The sequence below is a fragment of the Artemia franciscana genome, chromosome 2 (assembly GCF_032884065.1).
Source record: "Artemia franciscana chromosome 2, ASM3288406v1, whole genome shotgun sequence".
In the NCBI taxonomy this organism is placed as follows: domain Eukaryota; kingdom Metazoa; phylum Arthropoda; class Branchiopoda; order Anostraca; family Artemiidae; genus Artemia; species Artemia franciscana.
Window position 1 is genome coordinate 58,611,276 of NC_088864.1, and position 20,072 is coordinate 58,631,347.

Sequence of the window (20,072 nt, forward strand, 5' to 3'; positions counted from 1 at the left end):
TAGTTAATAAATGATTCGCCAATAATTAGCCTAGGAATTGTAATAGGTTTGAGAATGACTAGTTTAAGAAATATTGTCAGAGTTGGGAATACTAAGTAGTTGCAAATGGTATCTCCCTTCTTACAAGGATGTTAATCCACAAAAATGTATAGGGGAATGTATTTCTCAAATCTTGAGAAGACAATTTTGCTATTATTCGATTTGTATTTGCTTGCAAATACTTTATGAGTAAATAATGTAAAATATCAAAAAAGATCAAATAATAAAATACACCCCCCCCCAGCTGAAATTTATTTTCTTCAAATATTTTGTCAAAGTAGGGATAATCTACATAATTCAAGCGTCCACAGAAACGGGTCAGTTAGGATATCTTTATCTTTATGGTTCTATATGGCTCATTTTTTTAGTGTTCACTGCCATTTCCCCTTGATTTAGGAAAATTGAAATTACGCGGCCTTTTTTTTTTTTTTTTTTTTGTCATATAGTATAACTCACATTATACATGTGTTTGTTCTTTTATGGGGTTTTCACTTGTTGGCGATCTTGTATTGTGCTCAATGTACTATTTAATTTCTATTATATTTGTCAGTCTCAAATACTTTATTTTCCTTAGAATATGCTTCAAGAAATGGTAAAAGAAGAAGAAGTCTATAAAGAAAGCATCATAAAGAAGATTGAAAAAAAGGCTAAATTATACATGGAAGTTTGTACAGTAAGTTTTTCACTTATTATTTTTTATGTTATGGGTAGTCCAGTGTTCTTATGAGAAGCAGTGTTGCCTCTTGGACAAGCAACTTCAGTTTGTTTGATCCGGGAAAGGGAGATGGAGGTGCTGTAGTTAATTTTACCCAGAGCACCGCCAAACCTAGGAACGACCTTGATAAATGTTCATGCAGGGACCGGCTGCAGTCACTTTTTTAAGACGTGTCAATTTTTTACTAATTTGTCACTAAAGTCATGTTTTTGTTCATGTTTTGAGTTTTTTTTTCGACAGTTTAGTGAGCTAACGGAAGGTTGGAGATTCAAGTTCCTAGAAAAGGTAAGTTCATTCTTGATACATAATCCTCCCATAGCTGCTCATGGTCCTCTGTTCACTGAGCATCCACCCAAATTGCTTGATTAGAAGATGGACATTTTGGCCCAGGTTCTTAAGTTATGTTTACAATATTTGCTTCTCTTTTTGTGTTTGGCTGTTGCCTGTAGAGGGTACAAATGAAGATCCATTAGTTTAGGGGATGCCAAAACATTAGAAGGAATAATGTCTTTCATTAGCTTTATGAGTTTATGCTTGTTTGCATCAACATATAAGTCGATGAGAAGGCTTTCTAAATACATTCTAGCACCTGTTCTCTTATCAGGCCACTTCGAGTGATGGTTAAGAAGAAATTTTTGAAAAACTGGTTTGGTAGTGAAGACAGGACTGGACGCATAGTTCAAGGGTGGATTGCCAAGAGTAGTGAGTGTGACAGTTGCATTTTACTGCAAAATATGCAAAAATACGCTCTGTTGCCAAAAAAGGTTTTTTCTTCAACATGTTACCAAAAAGGAACAAAAGATGAGTACGTCTACTGTGCTAAACCCATGTCAGTTCAGACTCACTGGATCAATTTCAACCAAATACAAATTACAAGCTGGAAATGCCGTACCAAAGAAGAAACTTGAGAAGTTTTGCGAGAGAGATGCTGCTTCAAAAGCAGAAATAGGTTCTACGCTGACAAAAGTTTGGTGCTACCCTAAAAGTTTTATAATTTGAAAGAATCAGAAGAAACATTTTTGAAAATTGTGCTTTTCAAGTTTGGTGGATTCGGGGGACAAAAAAATGCGTTTTATATTCGTATCCTTGGTAATTTGATATTTTCATAATCAAAGCCAATTTGGAACTTTCTTTAATTGCTATGCATTTGGAAAAAGTTTTAGGCTAAGAAGGAACAAAACAAGGAAATTGGCAGTGGTAAAATATCCAAAAATTCCATTCTGGAGTGGGCTGAATCTATACGACACGAATGAATCTGAATCGATACGACTGATTTCAAATACACATTTAGTTAAGCTCATAGGAAAATTTAAACCTACTATTTTTTACACTTTGTTTATTTATTTCAATTAATATATTATACACAAGACTAATTGCATGATTTTTGTGAGGAATAGAATAAATCTTCTATTTCCGAGTATCAGAACCTCTTCCCTTTCTAAAATTTTTGAGTGTGTCTACCTCTGTAAAGCATAATGACTATACTGAATGATGATTTGGAAATCATCGAAGGATAATTAAGGCTCAGATTACTTCAAATAAATCTTCTATTTCCGAGTATCAGAACCCCTTCCCTTTCTAAAATTTTTGAGTGTGTCTACCTTTGTAAAGCATAATGACTATACTCAATGATGATTTTGAAATCATAAAAGGATAATTAAGGCTCAGATTACTTCTGAGCTTTAGAAATAGAATAAATTTTCTATTGCCGAGTATCAGAACCCCTTCCATTTCTAACATTTTTGAGTTTGTCTACCTCTGTAAAGCATAGTAACTATACTGAATGATGATTTTAAAATGACCAAATTAGAATTAATGCTCAGATTACTCTGAATGACGGGGATTTAGACTGACTGTGTATAATATTTGGGAAAAGATAATAATCTTTCCTCGCATATTTCTTACTCATCTTGGTGTGTGGTAGGATCTTTCCCTACATCTTGAGCGAGTCGGAGAACTCAGACTTATTATCTTCCTAGAACGAATCTAGTTCAAATTTTTCCTGTTGACAATGAACTTCAACTTTTTTCTCAAAGTAGGATCATCGACTAAGTGAAATATGTAGGTGCTTCTAAAGATACAGCTTAATTAATAAAAATTAAGGCTAGAAGACAAAATCTACTAACATCTGGGACCTCAATTTTGTGGTATATGCTTCGAGAGAGAGAATTTGCTCAGTTTTTCTTCAAAGAAGGTAATCTGGCTTATTGTAATAGTGTTTATGGGCATATAAAGTGCTTTGGGATAGACTATAATTCACCAGAAAGGCTCAGATGTCTCTGAATAACGGTGATTTAGAGTAAGTGTGTGTAATACGTGGGGAAAGACTGTTCAAAATAAATATTTTTCTAAACCACGGCAATCTTTTGTTTCTGAACAAACTGGTTCTAAGATTGCATACGAGGAATAGATCTTGTGTCTATTCTTTCTATTCAAGAGCCTTCTATTCGAAGAAGAAGAAGAAATGGTAATCATGAGAGATTAAGACGGTTCATTGTCTTCGCAGTCCTTCGTATTCCCGGAACCTTCTTGACTTCGAATCCCTTCCCTTCGGTTTCTTAGGGATTCTTTTCAGTTTTACATTTGTCACCAGTTCTCTTTTGTTCTTAATCATGATTGTAAAAAAGAAGTATATTGCAGGAGTTGGGGAGAGAGGTTGAAACATCTGAAGAATCATGGAGCATATTAGCAGTAGAAAAATTCTTCAGAGACAAATATAGGGAAGTACATGAAGAGAAAAGTAAAATTATGAATGCTGTCAGGCGTGACAAAGAGCAGGTCAGTTTTTGGTTTAATCTTTTTTAAATTTTTAAAATGTTGTGTTGAACTAAAGCAGAGCTTTACCCGCCTCAGTGCTACCAGAAAGACTTTTATGATTCCTCAGCCATCGAAAAAGCCATGGGACTCTGCCAAAGGCTTGGTACTTTTGATTCCTCCTTGGCTCAACACGTCTATGACAACCCACATCATTTCATTTTGTTTGATATTAACTCTATTATTGCCCCCATTAAATCTTTCCTGCAAGTTTTCAAGGAGACGGTGGAAGTAGAATAGTACATTCACCTAAAGATTGCCCTCAATAGAGACACTAGAGAAACTTTTGTAAGCTCCTTTTATAATGAACTTATTGATTCTGATTGTTTTTATGTCCATCCACAAAATTAACCATAAATTGCCCATCCACAAATTCTGATTGTTTTTATGCCCATCCACAAAATTTTGTTTGATAATAACTCCATTATTGCCCCCACTATACGTCTCATGCAAGTTTTCAAGGAGACAGTTGAAACATTCACCTAAAGTTTGCCCTCAATAGAGACACTAGAAAAACTTTTGTAAGCTCCTTTTATAATGAACTTATTGATTCTGATTGTTTTTATGCCCATCCACAGAATTATATTTTGCAACTTAATAAGATCTCTGATAATACCCTACCTGCTAAGCAACTAGCCTTTCATTTACCGAAATGTTAGTATAAATTTTCTTCTGTTTCCCACTGGCTGTTATTGTTCTCCTTTCTCTCTTTTTGTGGTTTTTTGTTTTTGTCAAATTGAGGTTAAAAGCATGTTATATTTTAAAATCATTCAAAATTTCGTCTTCTTCTTTTTCTCTTCTGTTCTCTCTCCCCCTTCTCTCTATTTCTTTATAGTCCCGCTTTTAAAAAAGAAACATCGCTTAAAGAAGTTTTTAGAAAACCTGGAAGTTGGAGCTCTTCTACTAGTCATCTATACTAAGTAGATATTATGTGGGACCATCAAGAGGTATAATAAAAGGGAAAAAGAGGCTCAAGTTCTGGTAGGAGATAAAATGTTAAGTTAGAAATTGTTGCATTCTTCCCTTTTCTCTAAAGCAATCGTCAAAGATTTGTGCTAGCTAGCAATGATTTACTTTTTGTTCTATTGAGTGTTTTTGATATTTTAAGTAACAACTTGATGTCATTTCAGTATATGAGCTAAATTTGTAATGTCTAGATGTACTTTGGTGACATAAGTATTGTGTTATTTCAACGTATTTGTATATTTTAAAAGGCAAAAGATAAACTCGATATGAGTAGAGGATAGAGCTACCTCGATAAAAGACTAGTGGCGAATCAGACATTAAATTGTACTTGGCGACGTGAATTCAATATATAAATAAAAAAATATAAATATATGTAAAAATTACTTTGAACAACCCTAAAACTGCATTAAAAGCAGTCATTTGTCAATCTCAAATCTTCCTAGAAAAAAAATGCTCAGGTAGTTTTTCAGAATATTATTCAGTCAAAATTATATAGAATCTTCTTTTTTGAAAAAGAAAAAAATTGGTTTGATAATTTATCAGAAACTGTACAGAATCTTGTTTTAGAAATTATTTTGATTAGCGAAAAATTGATAATTTTTTGGCTAAACAATTAACAGCAGACCATTCGTAGTTGCTTATCGTGTTGTTTTTCTTTGACAGGAGGAAGATCTGGCTACAAAGCTTGGTGAAGCTTCAATTTTGATGTCACTCAGCACCATACCCTCTGCTGAAGATATAGCCAGGCTAAAAAGTCGCATCGAATATCTCCGAGTCGAGCTTGTGAAGAGGACAGAAAGTTTTCAAGAGAAACGACGGGATATCAAGACGTTCATGGACGTCCTGAAAACTGAACCAACCACTGAATTTGAAAAGATGGTAATCAATGAAGAAATTCCATCTTTCCCGCTCTCCATAGACACCATGTACAAGGTGGAGGTGAGTCACAAATAATTGAAAATTGACGCTTTTGTGACCAGCGTGGCTTACGTCCGTTCAGAGATAAGATTGAAATTTTATTATTTTTGCAATAAAATATATAATACTTTTAATCATCAAAAAAACAAAATATTTAATATCAAAAATTAGATCCAAAATCAAAAATGTACATATGCTTCAACTTCAGGAACTTAAGGAATTAATTTAGTCCACAAATGATCATGATTCTTATTTCATGAATTTACTTCAAAAGCGTGACTTCGGATAAAATCGCTTGCCTTTGGCTCTATCTACAGATTTTTAGGTACTTTTTTTTTATTAAGACCTTGAAATTTTTGAATTGAATGTGTCCATAGTAGAATACTAGCTAGATAGACTCAATGGCCTAGAAAGGAAAATACCAATTGGCCGCCCACCATCGTGTGAAATGGAAATGACTTGTCGAAATTGCCAAAAGACCAAAATTTCATGGACACGTGAAACTTTTGAGTTTGAGAGGTATATAGTTTTTTACTGTTCATAATCAATTATAACATTTAATTGCTACGTATCTTATGGGTGGATAAAAGGGTATTTTATGTGCTTTTATTATTATTATTATTATTACGTGTCTAATGTGTGGATAAAAAAAAGTCAATTTAACCTTAGGATTTTTTTTTTTTTTTTTTTTTTTTTTCGTCTTATGTGATCCAACAAGTGACATAGCGTGTTACTCTGGGCCTAAACTACGAAGTCCGAGGCCTCGAGTGAAAGTCTCATATAAGAAAACTAGAGCTGAATCCACGACCTCTTGCTAATAAGTTGAGGCCTTTATCAATATTTCTCGATTTTTTTTCAGTTCTCGATTTCTCTTCAGTTGTTTTCCCTCTCTAATCGAAACAAAAATATTTCATGTTAGACACAGCAAGGAATATATTTCTGATAATTTTATAGGTGGATGACACAATATATTCAATTTAACATGAGGATTATTTGTCTTGTTTCGTTTTTATTTTTTTCCTGGTTATTCTGTTTTATGTGATCTGAAAAGAGACATTTAGCGTTTGCAAGGATTTCTAGAAAACAACTTCTGTACTTGTCTTCTCTTGATGTCTCCTTTCTTTATTTATTCCCTTTGGTTACATTCTGGTTTTCCTAGATACGTAGCTATACTTTTATGCATAAGTAGTTTTTTTTTTTTTTTTTTTTTTTTTTTTTTTTTTTTTTTTTTTTTTTTTTTTTTTTTTTTTTGTCGCACGGGCTATTTTTAAGTTTGATTTTTTTTTTTTTTTTTTTTTTAACAACTGAATTCAAATCAAGTCCATTGGTTGGTATTCGTTTGAAATAAGTTAGAATAAACCTTGATTTAAAGGAATATAAAAATATGTCTTCTTTTTAAAAGCTGATGCTTTTTATAGCACTTGGCATCTACCAAGTGACATAGCGATCGCAAATTCTGTCGGTCCGTCTGTCTGTCTGTCCCGGTTTTGCTAGTTAAGGCCTTTTCAGGTAAAATAGGACGATGAAATTTGGCAGGCATATCAGGAACCAGGCCAGATTAAATTAGAAATTGTCGTTTCCCCATTTCGACCATCTGGGAGGGAGGGGAGGGGACGGTTAAATCGGAAAAATTAGAAAAAAACGAGGTATTTTTAACTTACGAACTGGTGATAGGATCTTAATGAAATTTGATGTTTGAAAGGATACCGTGTCTCTGAGCTCTTGTTTTAAATCCTGACTGGATCCGATGGCTTTGAGGGAGGATTTAAAATCTTGGAAAACGCTTAGAGTGGAGGGATCGGGATGAAATTTGGTGGGGAAAATGAGCACAAGTCCTAGATACGTGATTGACATAACCGGAACGGATCCGCTCTCTTTCGAGGAGTGGGGGGGGGTGTAATTCTGAAAAATTAGAAAAAAGAAGTAGTTTAACTTACGAAGAAGTGATCGGATCTTAATGAAATTTCATATTTAGAAGGACCTCGTAACTCAGATCTCTATTATTACTTGGTTGGAAGAATAAGCACAAGTCCAAGATACGTGACTGACATAACCGGGCCGGATCCGCTCTCTTTCTTCGAGTTGGGGGGGAGTAATTCGGAAAAATTAGAAAAATTGAAGTATTTTTACTTAAGAATGGGTGATCGTATCTTAATGAAATTTGATATTTAGAAGGAACTTATGTCTCAGAGCTCTTATGCTAAATCCTGACTGGATTCGGTGATATTGGGGGGAGTTGGAGAGGGAAACTTAAAATTTCGGAAAACGCTTAGAGTGGAGGGATCGGGATAAATATTGGTGGGGAAAATAAGCACAAGTTCAAGATGTGTGATTGACATAACAGGAACGGATCTGTTCTCTTTGGGGGACCTGGGGGAGGGTTAATTCTGAAAAATGGGTTATTTTTAACTTGTGAAGGAGTGATCAGATCATAATCAAGTTTCATATTGAGAAGGACCTCGTAACTCAGATCTCTCATTTTAAATCCCGAACGGATCCATTGTCATTGTGGGGAGTTGGGGGGGGGAATCTTGAAAAACGCTTAGAGTGGAGAGATCAGGATGAAACTTGGTGGTAAAAATATGCACAAGTCCTAGATACGTGATTGACATAACTGGACTGAATCCGCTCTCTTTGGGGGGTTGGAGGGGGTGTTAATTCGGAAATAATTAGAAAAATTGGGGTATTTTTAACTTAAGAACGGGTGACCGTTCGTGTGGTATTTTTAAAATTTGATATTTAGAAGGAACTCATGTCTCAGAGCTCTTATTTGAAATCCCGACCAGATCTGGTGACACTGGGGGGAGTTGGAAGGGGAAACCAGAAATTGTGGAAAACGCTTAGAGTGAAGAGATTGGGATGAAACTCGGTGGGTAGAATAAGCAAATATCGTAGATACGTGATTGACGTTATCGGAGTGGATCCACTGTTTCTAGGGCAGTTAGGGGGGGGGTCCAGTGCTTTGGCGAGTTTGGTGCTTCTGGACGTGCTAAGGCGATGAAAATTGGTAGGCGTGTTGGGGTCCTGCACAAATTGACTTCATAGAGTCGTTTTTCCTGATTCGAACATCTGGAGGGGTTGACGAGAGAGGAAAAATTAGAAAAAATGAAGTGTTTTTAACTTACGAGTGGGTGGTCGGATCTTAATGAATTTTGATATTTAGAAGGACCTCGTGTCTCAGAGCTCTTATTTTAAATCCTGATCGGCATTAAGACTCTGACTTTCCTTTTAAATTAATCTAATGATTCTTTGAATTTTGCTAGAGCTCATGCCATATGAGCTCTTTACTCTTGGCTCTTCCGACCTCGTTACAAGTGCCATATGAGTTCTTAGCTCTTGTTTAAATATGAAAATAAGACAATAGACGATAACATGAGTTAGTAATAGCTTTAAACAAAAACCATAATCTTAAGGAATGTCCCTCTGTCTATGGAATAGATGCTGAATAAGTATAAATTTCCGCGTAAATTTTGAAAACTAATATTTTATATCTTCATTAAATCCTTGGTCAATCCTTGCCCCCTCTAAATTTGTGCGAAATGGTGCCTCTGAACATCACCCCTTCAAATGATGTAATATATATATATATATATATATATATATATATATATATATATATATATATATATATATATATATATATATATATATATATATATATATATATATATATATACTTTTTTTTTAGAAAATCTACGATCTGTATAAAGATCGCGTGGATAGAGCCCGCACAGAATCCAGAAAAATCAAAATTGAATTAGCGACTCTAATGGACAGACTCGAGCTTGACGATCAACAAACCTCTCACATTAAGAGGCTTTTGGATGCCTGTGGTGTGACATCTGAAGATATAAAATCGGTAAGTAATGATTTGAGTTATTCTTTTCTCCATCAGAAGAGGGGAGGAGGTATGTACCAGGGTCAAAAGCTGGCTCATAGTAGTCTTAGATAATCTTATGATTATTTCTTCCTATAACTATACTCTATGATTAGGGGCTTAAAGAGGGTTGCATTGAAGGAGCTTGGGTGGAGGCCAAGAAACGCCGTCTAGTCTATTACATATTACTTTATCATTATGCAACAGACGTTTTCATTGTGATCCAAACTTCTCCTTTTTTTCTGTCTGCTCAATTAACAGATACTATCTCAAATCATTTTTGAGGGAATTTGTCACCAAACTAAAAATGTTACACGAAAAATTCGATGACTAAGTAGAAGAAAGGAATTGGTGGTACTCTCCTGAACGAGGGAGGCGGACTTTAAAAGGAAACAATTAACAGGATTTTCTGGACATGGGTTCAGCTGAAAGCGAGTTGACTTCATCACTAAGAGTTTGTTATGGAGCAAACGAAAGGGCAGATGGTATTGAATCGGTCCAAGAATTTGTTTTGAAGAAAAGGAAAGGACAGATGAGGTTGAATTGGTCCAAGAATGTGTTCTGAAGAAAAGGAAATGCCAGATGACGCTGAATCGGTCAAAGTACTTGTTCTCAAGCAAAGAGGATGGTAGATGAGATTGAATCAGTCAAAGTGCATGTTTTAAAGGAAAGGAAGATGAGGTTGAATCGGTCAAAATACTTCTTTTGAAGAAAAGGAAAGGGCAGATGAGGTTGAATTGGTCAAAGAACTTGTTCTGCAAAAAGGAAAGGGCAAATGAAGAATATCCAATCAAAGAACTTGTTTTGAAGAAAAGAAAAGGGTATATGAGATTGAATCGGTCAAAGTACTTCATTGGAAGAAAAGGAAAAGGCAGATGAGGTTGAATTGGTCAAAGAACTTTTTCTAAAGAAAAGAAAAGCGCAGATGGGGTTTAATTGGTCAAAGTATTTCTTTTGAAGAAAAGGAAAGTGTATGTGAGGTTGAATCGGTCAAATTACTTCTTCGGAAGAAAAGGAAAGGGTAGATGAGGTTGAATTGGTCAAAGAACTTGTTCTGAAGAAAAGAAAAGCGCAGATGAGGTTGAATTGGCCAAAATATTTCTTTTGCAGATAGGGTAGGTGAGGTTGAATCGGACAGGAACTAGTTTCGAACAAATGGAAAGGCTAGATGAGGTTGAATCGGTCAAAGTACTTCTTCCGAAGAAAAGGAAAGGGCAGATGAGATTGAATTGGTCCAAAAACTTGCTCTAAAGAAAAAAAGGGCACATGATGTTGAATCAGTCAAAGCACTTGTTTTAAAGAAAAGGAAAGTGTAGATGATGCAGAATCGGTCAAAGTACTTGTTCAAAAGAAAAGAAAAGCGCAGATGAGGTTGAATCGGTCAAAGTTCTTCTTCCAAAGAAAAGGAAACGGCAGATGAGGTTGAATTGGTCCAAAAACTTGTTCTAAAGGAAAAAAAGGGCACATAATGTTGAATCGGTCAAAGCACTTGTTTTAAAGAAAAGGAAAGTGTACATGATGCAGAATCGGTCAAAGTACTTGTTCTAAACAAAAGAAAAGCGCAGATGAGGTTGAATCGGTCAAAGTTCTTCTTCCAAAGAAAAGGAAAGGGCTGATGAGATTGAATTGGTCAAAAAACTTGCTCTAAAGAAAAAAAAGGCACATGATGTTGAATCGGTCAAAGCACTTGTTTTAAAGAAAAGGAAAGTGTAGATGATGCAGAATCGGTCAAAGTACTTGTTCTAAACAAAAGAAAAGCGCAGATGAGGTTGAATCGGTCAAAGTTCTTCTTCCAAAGAAAAGGAAAGGGCTGATGAGATTGAATTGGTCCAAAAACTTGCTCTAAAGAAAAAAAAGGCACATGATGTTGAATCGGTCAAAGCACTTGTTTTAAAGAAAAGGAAAGTGTAGATGATGCAGAGTCGGTCAAAGTACTTGTTCTAAAGAAAAGAAAAGCGCAGATAAGGTTGAATCGGTCAAAGTACTTGTTCTGAAGATGAAATTGGAACCTATTCATCGCCTTTTTTAAAAGAATAAAGGTGTGACAGTACTGACTTCAAGTGCCAGTTCCACCAGTTATTCCACATGCCTAGCCTTTAATTCTATCTCGCTTGTTACTTACTCTTGTTGTTTAAAGTTTAGCTTTATCTCGGTCGAATTTTATATTTAGGGCTGAAATTCAAGCGCCTTTGTATTTAAGTAAATCAAATAATTGATGGAATTAGAGAAGCAAGAATAAAGGGATCTAGTTTTTTGGTTGTAATCTCATGGTTTCTCAAAGGTCAATGATTATATTAAACTAGTGAAAGGAGCTTCTCTTGTCCTCCTGACTTAGCTCTGATCGCCTCTGAGGAGCTACTTTTCGTCAAATTGCTTTTATTACAAAATAAATTAAGTTACTTATCTAATATGTTATTTAATATAGTCTAATATGCTTAAGTCATCAGCATAATCTAAGTCCAGGAGCATTTTTCCTCCCCATTTGATTCCGTGGTCTCCGATTGCCTTTCCTGTGCTCTTTAAGACGAAATCCATCAAAATGATCCATATAAAGGGGGATGGAACTCAACCCTGCGTAACTCTTGATTTAATACAAAACCAGTTGGTAACCTCATTTCCGACCTTGCTTCTTTTTTCTATTTTTTCAAGGATTTCAAACGAAGACCTTAATTCCTTTTTTTCTGTGCCTGTATATGAATGTATAAATACGAATGGATTGTCTTTTTTTGTAGTTACGCACTGCTCTTGAAGGTTTACGTGCAATAAAGCGTAAGCACGCTTCAAAGCTTGTTGACAGACTGAAATCGGAGCTGGATCGCACTTGGGAAGATTTATTTTTCTCTGATGAGCAAAAGAAAGACTTTAGCCCTTTTGCTGATGATCCAGAAGTACTTTTAGAAATGTATGAAGAAGAGTTGAAGAAGCTCGAAATTTTCAAAGAAGAAACCAAAGAAGCATTAGATAAGGTAGGTTCTCTCTCCCTCTTTTTCTGTTTTTCTTTCTTTTTCTTCACTTTCCTCTCTCACTTTTTATAGATGAATTCAGGAATCAACATACTGTTTATGTTTGATTTTTACGAAGGAAGAGCGTTGTCAAGTTTAAAGAGTTAGTTTTCGCTATTCATTTTTACGATTCAGCGTGGCAACACTGACGAAAATGTGGTACTACTCCAAAATGTAATTTTTCTCTTTCTCTCTCTTCTCTCTCTCTCTCCTTCTCTCTCTCTCTCTCCCTCCTCTCTCTCTCTCTCTCTCTCTCTCTCCTCTCTCTCTCTCTCTCTCTCTCTCTCTCTCTCTCTCTCTCTCTCTCTCTCTCTCTCTCTCTCTCTCTCTCTTCCCTGTCTCTCATCTCTCTCTCCCCTGTCTCTCATCTCTCTCTCTCCCCTGTCTCTCATCTATCTGTCTTCCCTGTCTCTCTATCACTCACTCTTCCTGCGCGATTTAGCATATAAAAGATGTATTCTAGCTTTACTGTTGTTTGTTTTATAGTAGCAATCCAATTAATATTATCTTGTTGAATAAGAAAAAATAATTAAGAACATGTATATTTCTTCAGGGCCAATAGTGATAAGTTTGACGCATCGTCGTTCAGTCGGACCATGGTCTGATATTATCTTGTAGTTTTTTTTTTTTTTTTTTTTTTTTTTTTTTTTTTTTTTTTTTTTTTTTCATTCAGTTTTAGATGCACATGAAAGGAGAAAAACGATCCTTGTGCCATAATGTGATCCTGATGTGAATTTTCAATTCGATTATATGTTGAAAATCGATTAAAATATAAAACGAAAAATAATGCCAAAACTAAAGGATGGGTGTTAGCTTTAGCCTCCACAAAGTGTAATTGGATTTTTTTTTATTTATTTTTTTTTCCCCGTTAATATTCATAGTATATTTATATTTTATTATCCATTATGAATTGAATAATATTAAGAAAAATTAACATTTAATATCAATAGAGTTTTTTTGTTTTACTTTATTCAGTAATTTCTGCTTGTCTTGAGTCTTTATTGCTTTTTACTTATATATGCACTTTACTTGCTTTTCAACTTATTCTTTTTTATGCATAATTTTAGGGCAAAAAAGATTGTCTTTTCTATTTAATGAAAAAATAAATAAGCTGTAGATGCAAAGCATCCGTAGAGGCTGAAACCCCTTGCTTTGTCTTGGTCGTTTTACGTTCGATAAGAAGCCCCCAAACTAATTTCAGAGTCAACCAGACACTACTACTACTACAGACAACTCACTACAGCACAGAGTCGCCTGAGGTCAACACGGCTACGTTTGCTTTTCCTCTCATTCTTAGCCTTCCTCTTTACACCTTTCCCTTAAATCTTTCCTTTCGACATCGTCCCACCCTATTCGAGAACGACTTCTTTTCACTTTGCCCTACATGGTTAGGCAACAAGGAAGATCTTCGGCAGCCTGTCATCCTTCATCCACAGAACTTGTCCTATCCATTGAAATTCTCTCTCATTATAGCCCTAGAAATATGGATTGAACCACAGCTTTTTGCATGAGATATGGCCATTGTGTCGGTTACCCAAAACAATCCTTAGACAATTTCTCTGGAAAACATCTATCATATCCTCCTCCATTTTTAGGAGAACCCACAGTTCCTATCTATTCTCTACGTCCCATATACTCTCTACTCTCTTCCTATTTAGATCCACTCATCTAATCCTCCTCTATCTACTCAAAAGCAAACACTACTCGTGTAATATTCACCCGCTGTTTTTTTTAGATCCATAAGCTTGTGAAACATGTGCTTAATGTATTTATCTTGCTCCTTCTTTGTCTTCTAATCAAGGTAATATATATATATATATATATATATATATATATATATATATATATATATATATATATATATATATATATATATATATATATATTATTTAAATATAGAGCCAGGAATGTGTGTCTGTGTATAATTGCCTTTTTATCCTTTGTTTTTCAAAAAGTTGCCGTCTATGACTTAGACGCCGTTTGTAAGATCTATAAGCACATGTATCTTGCTGATACTATTCAGCAGAGTGAGATCAAAGACTTCAAAGTGCTACAGGCACGAAATAAGGATATTTTAAGTGACCTAGTGTGTTTTTTCTTTTTATCATGATAGTGCAAGGTGTATAATAATAGTTTTGTCAACATCTCTAGTGTACAAGAGGCATGAAGGGACTGGAGATACGGATAGAGAAACGCAGAAGATTTGAGTCTTGGAGTTTTATGTACTTGCGAGAGGTCAGGAACCCTAGAGTTGGTTTGAAGTCTTTTCATGTTTTTTATTCAAAAGAAGGCTCCTTTAAATATCGATATAAAAAGGGATCTCACAAATAACTTCTTGCTAGTGCTTAAAGAAAGACTCTGGTAGTGCAACGGAGTGATATCTTTTTGCCAGTACAGCGGTAAGGGTTCGATCCACTTGACGAAAAGTTGTATAGCAGGCTTGCCACCTGCCCTTCTAAGAAAGAACCGGTGAATATAATATCGACAATTGGTGATGCCCTATGCTTTGTTAACAAGCCGAGGCTACTATCTATTTCAAAAGCAGATTTGCCGGTCCAAGAAACTTCTACCCTGACTATGAATGAATGATTAAATAAACAAAATGAATGAATGCATTATAAATAAACAAAAACAATAAACAGCGAAGAAAAAAAAAATCAAACTAACTAAAGACAACATGGATTAATGCACCAGTATCAATATGGAAAAAAGGCTGCTGAGGGTCATAAACGTGAGTAAAGTTGATAGTCTTTTTGCATAAATCATCACTGGAAGACCGAATCCGAGAAGGAACATCAATTAAACCAAATCGAGCAATTATTTTTTTGTTTCGGTGCCATCTAGGAAGTCGGAGGAGGAATTTGCAATATCTGAAATAAGCCGCACGTAGAGTATGTCGATCTTCCTTACGAAACAGATGAGCCATGCCTGATAAGAACAAAAGCACAGGGGCGCAATAAGCGTTATAAATCATGCACAAACCGTTGCGGTTATAACGGCTTTTGTTTGGGGACATTTTTCCGTAAGCGACGCGTAGGTTTTTCACAGCTTGATTCACTAGGGATGAACAGGTATTGGAAAATGTTGGGCCGAAACACAGACCAAGCCAACTAACTAAAGAAGAACATGGTAGAACTGCAGTCCCAGCAACGAATGGAGCGACCGCATAAGGGCCATTAAAACAAATAAACTCGCATTTAGACGCATTAATAGACAGACCAATCTTAGATAATTCATTGGTTAATATAGTAAAATTAGAAAGCAATCCACGGCGAGTCCGGGCAACAAGAAGAACGTCATCTGCATATACAATAGAAGACAAACCAATATTACCGTAAAAAAACTGAACTTTCAAGGGGACGCAGGCACGATGCAAGCACGCATTTAAATATACTAGGAGACAATACGGCACCTTGCCGAACTCCCTTACTAATTTTTACTGGGTCAGATATTTGGCCATTCCAGGTAACTTGAATTTTAGACTTTGAATGCCAAGAAGACAATAAACTTAGTACGGAAGGATTAAAACCTGAAGACGCAAGGGAAAATAGAGTCTGAGAGTGCACAATATTATCGAAAGCTCCAGAAATATCAATAGTAAGACAGTATAAAGACATTTTAGTTTTTGTAAAATGTAAAGCAACCGAAACTTTTCCGAAAACCAAATTGAAAAAGCGTAAAATCACAATTCGACTCAATTTCTGGTAGTAACAAATGTTCAAGCAACTTGCTGAAAAAACACGATACTATAATGGGACGATAATTTTCACACAATATGGGGTCCTTGCCTCGCTTTTGAATAGACGTTACACGACCACAAAGGAAACTATCAGGAACAAGCGACTGTGCTAAGCAAGACTGGAAAAATATTTGTAGATGGTTAAGTAGAGCAGGACAATCATAAGCAAAAAATCGGTAAGAAAGGCCATCAAGACTATTTGAACGCTCAATTTTTCTTAAAGCCCGGCGAATTTCAGATATTGCTACAGGCTGGACATGAGCCTACAGGAGACGGTATGGCAAAAGCAACTTATAATAAAAAGACCGATGAAAACTATTAAAAACACTGGACACGCGCTTATAATGATCAACAAAATTAGCTAGCTGGAGACAAGAGAGGGTAGATGGGGAACATTTTTCACTATTAATAACCTTATTCCAGGAGGCCTTGTCGGTGGGGTCTGGCCATGCATTTAAGCGTGCTCTCTTCAAACTGACCTTATATTCAAGTTTACACTTTTGTTTCACAGAGAAAACAGCTCCGGACGATCGTCGGTCACATGATATCCACATACGTAGCCAAAATTTGGCTTTTGGCTTAGCACGTTTTACTTCAGGATCAATGTTCCAATTAGGCTTTCTTGTACCAATCCGAACTTTATCCACAGGTACTGCAGCTTTCAAAGCTGATTTAAGGCAATGGACAATTTGATAATAATAGCAATTTAGGTCAACTCTACTGAAGGCGAGGAAACTGACGTTTGCAGCAGGTGATATGGCACTTTTATGGTCGACAGTAAAGCAGTTAGCATAGAAGGGTATAGTGAGACATTAGCACGATCCCAGTTCAACTTCGTATGCCACTTCGGCTGAGCCGAAAGTGTTTTGCCAGATAGCTTATAGGATAAATTACAGCTAAGAATAAGGTGATCGTCATCAATCCTCTCTTCGTCCACCCTGACAATCTATGATATTAAGCTGGAACTGGAAGAGATCACGTGATCCAGGTTCGATTTTGAACAGCCTCTGTTATGAATATACATGGATGGGAGGCTCTTAACTGCGACGTGAGATATGCTAGGAAGTGATTCTAGCAAGAGGATTGACCTATCGGAGGTATCAAGAATGTCACAGTTAAGGTCACCAGCTAAAACCCAATTTAGGTCTTTCAAACGTTGACTTTCGAGTAGAGACTTTAAACTGGAGCAACATTTAGCGAAAGATGTGAACGATGCTATAGAACGTCGATCGCAAGGTAAGTAAACGTTTATAAAGGCGGTACTGTCACAATGAATCGCTAAGATGTTATCATCACAATGAATCACAGAGGGCTTTAATGGGGAACGGAAGAAAATTGCTAGGCCACCGGAAGGGCGGCCTCTAGTTTTCCTGGCCTCTTGTGAAAAAAATGGTGGACAGAAGATCGCTTCAGGCTAGAAACGTTTGATTTGGTCAAAAGATGTTCTTGCAAGAACACTGTCATGAACTAATAATTCATTAATTAACAAGTCTTTGTCTTTTGTGCCGTTAATATTGAGAGAAGCAAAGCTTAAAATAGTGACTTGGTTCATTTTAGTGCAGAGTTCAGAGCGTGCTCAATAACTGTATATTCATTTAATAGTTATTGAGACAATATTTGATCAGGTGATAAATATGGCTGCCTAAATTCGACTCATGTTAGAACATAACTTCACTCTTGAGCTTTGATTCTTCTCTGCCATTTTATTTTGCTTATTACTTCAGAATTTGTTTCCCCATTTCTCGTATTTCAATTATTCATGTTAACTTGTTCATTCATTCAATAGTTCTTCTGTGTCGTTCATCTTTTAATATGAATTAATAGCATCGCAACTCATCTTTTAAAATTTGGAAAGAGTTTTAATTTGGAAAATATTTTTTGTAGAGTTTTATCCCTCTTGATTGTTTATTCCAAAATTAATATATTTTTTTTCAGTTTCGTCAGCACCAGGAGCTTTGGCGTAAGCTTGAAGACTTTGAATACAAATCCCATGATACTAATAGGTATACAAACCGCGGAGGGGCACTCCTTTTAGAAGAGAAAGAGAGAAAACGTTTGAATCGGGAAATTCCTCGCTTAGAACGTGAAGTAGCTAGAGCTGTTCAGATTTATGATGAGGATCACCAGCAAACACCTCTGTTGGTGTATGGAAAGAGAGTCGTCAATTATATTGAAAACCAAAGAATGCGATTCGAAGTAAGTTTAATTTTTCCCTCTTTCTCTCTTTCTTCTAATCGTTACTTCAAAACACTATAAGATTAATAGTTTGAAATTAAATTTAACCTCGCGTAATGATTAACTACTTATCATAAAGTGAAATACATAAATCTATGCAGGTAACTACATCTTGATTTTGAACGATCCACACGATTTTGTGGGTTTCACTTTTAGTGAAATCGCCAAAAATTTGTGAATTTTACCGAAAATTCAAGAAACTTTTGGATGGTTGGCCATAAATCTTTGAATCAATCTTTGGTATCCAGTCGCCTTCAAATGTCCCTAAAACAGATTTGTTTTGACATCTGTCATGGCTTTACTCTAATTAACGTTGGCTTTCAGGTCTTTCATCACCTCCGCCATCACTTTATCACTTAGGCTTTGATTTGTTTTGACATATCTGTCTTGGCTTTACTTTAATTAGCCTTGGCTCTCAGGTCTTTCATCACTTCCACCATCACTTTTATCACTTTGGATTTTATTGTTATATTGACCTTTCTGTCTTGGCTCTCAGGTTTTTCATCACTTCCAATAAGTTGATCAACGGACTCGGTTGAATTAATCAACTTGGTGGAAGTGATGAAAAACTGCCATGGCTAATTAGAGTAAATCCGAGACAGATACCTCAAAACAGACCAGTTCTATGAGCCATTTACTTGCGGTTGGAAGCCAAAAAAATAATTCGAAGATTTATGACCGATCATGTTCAAAAGTTCGCAGCCTTGGACACGAATTAGAACTAAGCTTGTATTGAGTAGTCACTGAAATATGTTTTCAGGAGAGGGGAATAGCACATTTTAATTGTAACCATTTTTCTATTTTTAGGCTGCTTTTTAGATATTTTTTTTCCACTGAAAATAAAAGCCTGCATGTTGATCTGTGCAAGTAACGAAATATGTAATAATAAATATTAAGGTGAATAGGAACTTCTAGTTGCACCTAGTGAAAAAATACCTTCCAATAATAGATTCAGTTTTCAGCTGTTTTCTGTTCTCCGATGCTTGGAAATCTTTTGACCTTTTGTGGCAACCAAGTTAAGGGGTGCAAAAGGATGTCATTCAAAATTCCAGGGCATAAAACTTGTGATTTTATTATGTTTTAGATATTTTCTTGTTACATTGAAAATTTTAGCTTTGCCTGATTCTCGCAAATCTTTTCAAGATTCGGAGGCACCCTCCTTTAAGGGATGCCTAACTCTTCTTTCCAGAATTTTAAATGGGAAAAATAACACTGTTGAATATTTTGGATTTTGAATTATCTATTGTTAACTATTTAAAAACCAAGATCAGACCACCGTTTGTTGCTTAAACATATCTTGCTATTGAATTTTTTAATGTCTTTAAATTTTAATTGAAGCATTGGTTGAAAATATTTTACAAGGGAAATATGCTTTAGCTTTCATTCAGCCTTCAAAGATTTTAGTTTTTATAGGGGCTATTTGATGTACCATAGTACTCGAGACACTCCCATGATTAGTTAGTTCTTTCATGAAGCAGTAAAAGTTCAACAACCTAAAAAAATTTATTACCGAAACCTGCTAAGAAAGCCCCAAAGGGTTTATTGGTAGCAGGTGGCAGTCTTCTCTATTCTAAATAGTACTACATACAAACATATAAACTACATACATATACATACAAACACACTATTCTTTTGCATGGAAAAGTCTCTTAACTGCAGTCTTTAAGGATGGCAGATGACTCGAATATATTATTCCAATTGGAATAACATTCCATACAGAGGGGTTAAAACAAAAGAAGCTCTAATCGTGTTTCTAAATGGTTGTAC

General features: G+C 35.6%; 1 protein-coding gene across 2 annotated transcripts in view; it reads left to right on the plus strand.

Annotated features, from left to right (window-relative positions):
• The window catches only part of LOC136043845 (protein regulator of cytokinesis 1-like), a 78,146-nt gene that overhangs the window by 37,683 nt on the left and 20,391 nt on the right, over positions 1-20,072 (plus strand). For both annotated transcript variants that reach the window (XM_065728786.1, XM_065728785.1), the window contains exons 3-8: positions 614-712; positions 3,395-3,532; positions 5,198-5,473; positions 9,141-9,311; positions 12,062-12,295; positions 18,006-18,266. In XM_065728786.1, coding sequence (XP_065584858.1) covers positions 614-712; positions 3,395-3,532; positions 5,198-5,473; positions 9,141-9,311; positions 12,062-12,295; positions 18,006-18,266 — 1,179 coding nt within the window. The remainder of the gene's footprint in view (positions 1-613; positions 713-3,394; positions 3,533-5,197; positions 5,474-9,140; positions 9,312-12,061; positions 12,296-18,005; positions 18,267-20,072) is intronic.